At 60.2% G+C, this 5410-nt stretch overlaps 1 protein-coding gene and 1 long non-coding RNA gene across 2 annotated transcripts in view; both read left to right on the forward strand.

The window, feature by feature from the left end:
- The first annotated feature begins 80 nt into the window (after window positions 1-80).
- On the forward strand, window positions 81-1524 carry LOC117245540. The gene is made up of 2 exons (XR_004500296.1): window positions 81-358; window positions 527-1524. It is a non-coding gene; the product is annotated as an uncharacterized LOC117245540 (long non-coding RNA).
- A 1559-nt stretch (window positions 1525-3083) lies between these two features.
- The window catches only part of NUAK2 (NUAK family kinase 2), a 15774-nt gene continuing 13447 nt past the window's right edge, over window positions 3084-5410 (forward strand). The window contains exon 1 of the mRNA XM_015650367.2: window positions 3084-3339. Within this exon, the coding sequence (XP_015505853.1) occupies window positions 3121-3339 (219 nt within the window). The 5' untranslated portion in view covers window positions 3084-3120. The remainder of the gene's footprint in view (window positions 3340-5410) is intronic.

Raw genomic sequence — 5410 nt, forward strand, 5'->3', positions numbered from 1 at the left:
TGGATGGATGATGGATGATGGATGATGGATGGATGATGGATGGATGATGGATGGATGATGGATGATGGATGATGGATGGATGATGGATGGAGGATGGATGGATGATGGATGGATGATGGATGGAATCCATGGATGGACAGACAGACAGATGGAAGCCCCAGCTGCACTCCTGTTGTGCGGGGTGGCCTCTGCTGTTCCCATCATCTGTGAAAGGCCATAAATGACTTTTCCAAAGGCTCCCAATGGCGCTGATGTTTTTCCCTTCTCCCTGATGGATGGGGAGGATCAGAGCAATCACGGCTGGGATTTTTCCGATGGAAAATGGGATTCACATCTGCCTGAGCACCGCCGGCAGCAGGTGAGGAACGCTGGAGCTGCAGGGCCCCAAACGAGGGGCGACCATTAAACTTTTTGTTGTCTCTGGCATTTTAATGACTCCAGGAGCTCTTCCTTTCCCTGTGGGAGGTCTCCCTGCTGCAAGAAAATCCCTTTGCTGATGTTTATTCCTTCCCCAATCCACAAACAGAGCCCGTGGCCACCGAGGCAGAGCCGCGGCTTTTTCCCGGGATGTGGATTTTCAGCGTGGGGATAACGCTGTGGAATTTATTTTAACGTAATAAATTGATTAACACAAATTTCGGAGCCAGCGAGCAGACAGAGCTCCGGCTGTGACCAAGCACCGAGCTTCCCTGACGTGGAGCCAAATTCCCGGCTGGATTTCAGGCTGGGTTTAGCGGACACGCACCGGGCCAGCGGGACAAGCCCCGCTTGGGATTCTGAAGCTGGCGGGGGAATTTCCGTGGATTTCCCCAGCGGAGAAAGCCGTGGGTGCTGCCACAATAGAGGATCCTTATCAGCGGATTCCAGCGGGCTCCGCTCCGCGCCCCTTGGCATTTCCATGAGAATGGGAAAGGTTTCCTGAGCCCGTCTGGAACAAACATCGCTGCGGACAGGAATTTATCCGGCACCAACAGAAAGGGAAGCTCCGCGCGGCCTTTCCTGCCGGGGGAATCCTGGGGAGAAGCATCCGAGAAATCCACAAGGATGTCAAGGACAGCGACAGCGACAGCGACAGCGACAGCGACAGCGACACTTTCCTTTTGTTCACCGCAGCCCGGGAGGTTGGAGCCTCCCCTCCCCGGCTCTGCCGCAATTCCCGGGCCGTGCCTGGACAGGATCCCGGTTTTGACTCCGAAATTGCTGCGGTTCTGTTCAGCTCGGCTCCTCTCCTCCCTCTTTATCCTCCCCGCGGCCCGCGGAAAGCGCTCAGTAAATAATTCATTGCCGCAATTCATTATCGCCGCTCATTATCGCCCTGCTCGATCACAATCCATTATCACAATTCATTATCGCAATTGCTGCAGCCCAGGATCGGCCTCGGATGTCCCGGGCTGATTTTAAAACCAGGAGAGAGGTTTGTCCCTGGTTTGTTGAGCTCGGGGAGAGGCTGGAGGTGGGAAGGAGCAGCCTGGAGCTGCTGTGAAGAGCGGAGGCGCCGCGTGGCCATAAAAATCAGTGACAGCGGCAGGGGACGAGACCTGGGTGTCTTAATTATATAAAAATGAGATTAAATGAGTGTGGGACCGCGCTGGGAGCGTGGAGAGCGCTTTGGTGCGAGGCTGTGCCCGTCACTTGTGGTTTCACCTTCCCTGAGGGACATCCGAGCTCACCCCGGTGACAAAACCAGCCAGGGGACGGTGCCACCCTGCTGGGTCTCTCCTGGCACTGAGGTGCAGCGAGCTCCGTCCCGTGTCACCCCCGTGTCACCTCCGTGTCACCTCGCGGCCCGCCGAGAGGAGCCAGCGCTGGGTTAAATCATCCCTGGCAGGGGTTTGGGACCCCCCGCTCTGCCCGGAGCTGCGGGGAGCGGTGGGAAAATCCAGGTGTGGATGAGTAATCCCGCAGTTATCTCTCTCTGCCATCCAGCCCGGCTGTCCTCACACCCGCCCGAGCCGGGCAAGCGTCTTTGTTTGGGCTGTTCTGGGAAATAATCGCATTCTTTTAATATCACCGAAGGGAGATTTCCCGCAGGGAGACCACACGGGGAGAAAGTGTTGCTGAGGGAGCCGGGAATGGCCGTCTGGAGCCTCGGCAGGTTCCCCACCCCGGCTCCAGGCCTGGAGAACATTCCCGTTCCTCCCTCCCAGGCTGTGTGTCCGGGAGGGCACAGGGTGGCTCTGTGCAGAGCATGGACAGGCTGCACTCCCCAGGCCTCTCCTCTCCCTGATTTTGCCCGAAATGCCGGTTTTTTCCTGGCTTTGGGTGCATTAAGGACAGTAAATCACCCCTGGCTCTGGAATTTTCTCCACATTATGGAATTATAGAATGGCTTGGAAGGAACCTTAAACATCACCCAGAGCCACCTCTGGATGGGCAGGGCCAGCTTTCCCTATCCCAGGCTGCTCCAAGCCCTGTCCAGCCTGGCCTTGGGCATTTCCATGGTTCCAGGCTGCAGCTCTGGGCACACAGAGGAGGAATTTCATCCCAATATCCCATCTAGCCCTGCCCTCTGGCACTGTGGAGCCATTCCCCCTTGTCCAGGCACTCCAGGCTCTTCTCCAAAGCCCCTCTGACCCTCCCAGCGCTCCGGGCCTGTGTCTCTTCCCAACCTTTGGGTGAGAATCTCACCCTTCACTGGGAAATTCCCATCTCCCTCCAGCCTGGAACCACCCACGTTCCTCCCTTTGTCCTGCGCCTCTCTCCCTTATCCCTGAATTCCCTCTGCTCTCTGTCCCTACACCCCCTCCCTTACCCAAAGTTTTGGGTGTCCCCAGCCCTCTGCTCCCTGGATCTCTCCCCCATTCCGTCTGGGTGGGTTCTCCGCTCCCAGCGCTGCCCGTGGGGTCTCCCCGCTCCCGGCCCCCCCATCCCCTCTCCCATCCCCATCCCCATCCCCGCTCCCGGCCCCGCTCCCCATCCCCATCCCCATCCCCATCCCCATCCCCATCCCCATCCCCATCCCCATCCCCATCCCCGCTCCCGGCCCCGGTGCCGGCCCCGGGCGGGGCCCCGGCAGCCGCCAATGGGCGCGGGGGGGCGCGGCCGCCGGGGCCGCCGCATTTATCGGCCGGGCCGGGCCGGGACGCACCGGGCGGCGGCGGAGCCGGAGCCGGGATCGGGATGGAGCGGGCGGCAGGGCCCGGAACCGGCACCGGTTCTGCGCTGGCCGCCTCGCTGGCCGAGGGGCTGATCAAATCGCCTCGGCCGCTGATGAAGAAGCAGGCGGTGAAGCGACACCACCACAAGCACAACCTCAAGCACCGCTACGAGTTCCTGGAAACGCTGGGCAAAGGCACCTACGGGAAGGTGAAGAAAGCCCGGGAGCGCTCCGGGAAGCTGGTAAGGATCCCCATGGAAGGACATGGTCACCGTGCGGGGTCTCCGAGCATCCTCCTGTCCCCGGTGCGTCCGTCCCCGCTGCATCCCCCCGGTGCGGCGCGTCCCTCCCCGTCCTCGCTGCATCGCCGCCGTCTTTCGGCTGTCCCTGAGCCGCCTCCGCTTCCCGCAGCCCGGTCCCGGTGCTTCCTCCTCCGGTGCTCCCCCTTCCAACCCGTGCCCGGCGCATCCTCACGGACCCCCGAGCACCCCCGCTCCGAGCATCTCGTTCCCCCCGGGCCGGGTCCCGGTGGCTCCCCCCGGGCCGGGTCCCGGTGGCTCCCCCCGGGCCGGGTCCCGGTGGCTCCCCCCGGGCCGGGTCCCGGTGGCTCCGCCCGGGCCGGGTCCCGGTGGCTCCCCCGGTTCTCTGCAGCCCTGGCCGGGCCCCGCTCCCCCCGCAGCGTGCGGGAGGCTGCGGCTCTCCCCGCTCCGGGCTCAGCGGGGCCGGGGGCAGCCCGGGGGGGTCTCGCCCCCTCCTCCCGGGGGGCCGCAGCTCCTCTCGCCCACTTGACCGCGGCGGCGCTTCCTGAGGGAAGGAGCGGGCAGGGACGCGGCCGCCAAAGCAAACACCGCACTTGAGTCTGAAGGGTTTTTCCCTTCCTCTCACCCTGGTTTTCACACGGTGTGGGGCACCCAGGGCGCAGCCGAGCTTTCCAAAATCCTGACTCACCCCAGCCCGCGGGGAAAAGTGGCTCTGGCTCAGCCCAGCCCAGCTCTGCTCAGGGAAAAGGGGATTGAACCCCCCTCAGTGCTGCTCTGTCCTGTGGGAATCTGCAAGGATTCAACCTTAGACGTGAATTCCCAGTCTCGAGGGGTGGCAGGGACACAAAAATCCCCTCTGAGCCCGGCCTGAGCAGGGTTTGACCCGCGAGTGGCAGGACTGGCCCTGCCAGGGGCTGAGCAGGGCGTGGGATCCGCGACACCCACGGGGACACGCCGGGGGGAGAAACCGCGGATCCGCGAGGTTCCCTCGTGTAATCTCGGTGAAATCAGATCCCAGGGCAGCTCTGCCCTTGCCACCAGCCCGTCCGAGCCGCTGCTTTGCTGCACGATCAGGGCCTGGCCATGCAGCTCCCACCCCCAGAGCTGCGAGGATTCCTCCCCTCGGCACGGGAGAGAAAATTCCCCTTTCCCTGCCCGCACCTGCAGCTCCGAAATCTCAATTCTCTGCCCCAAAACTTTGTGGAATCCCCTCAGAACGGGCTCGGGCACCGCTTTATTTTCATGCAAATTCAACCCACGGAGCCCTCAATGGACGCGGCACAAAATCAAAGGCTCTGCTCAGCAGCACCTCCCCGGGAACAGGAGACTCAAACCCGCAAATCTCTCCTCTTCCCACAAATTCTTTCTGGGAGCACTCAGCTTTTCCGGGGCTGTTTAATCCGGAGCTTTATCCCCAGCTCGGCTCTTGTTTGCTCCTTCCCTAAGTGGTTTTCACTTCCCAAAGCCACCGGCCACCCCTCGTGGGGATCCCACGGCACCGGTTCGGGCTGAAAAGCTGGAGCTGCTCCATCCACAGGGATTTTTGCCTCTGGCGAATCGGGAATTGCCTCTGACAGAGGCGCTGGGGTGTTGAACCATCTCGTTTTACCGCCCGGATTTCTGGTTCCTCTCTGAATTTTAAAATACCTGCACTCAGAGCAGGCCGATTCGCTTGGAAGGTGACAGGAAATTCCAGGCTCCCGCAGCTGGTTTGGGACTTCCATGAATTATTTATCTGGGAAAAAAAATCCCTTTTTTTTTTTTTTCTTATTAGAAATTCTACTATTAATTTATTATAAATATTATTATTTATTATAAATTATTTCTTTATCTGAAGTGATGCTCCTGCTGAGTGCCTTTCCAAACCCACACAAAAATCCCAGAAATATCAGGAGCTGCTGGATATTGTCCCCTTCTTTTTTCTCCCCTTCCCTTTCTCTTTATTTTCCCCCCTTCCCTTTCTCTTTTTCCCCTTTCCTTTTCTGGTTTTTCCCCCCCTTCCCTTTCTATTTTCCCCCCCTTCCTTTTCTGGCTTTTTCCCCCCTTCCTTTTC

The sequence above is a fragment of the Parus major genome, chromosome 26, assembly GCF_001522545.3.
Source record: "Parus major isolate Abel chromosome 26, Parus_major1.1, whole genome shotgun sequence".
Taxonomy (NCBI): Eukaryota; Metazoa; Chordata; class Aves; order Passeriformes; family Paridae; genus Parus; species Parus major.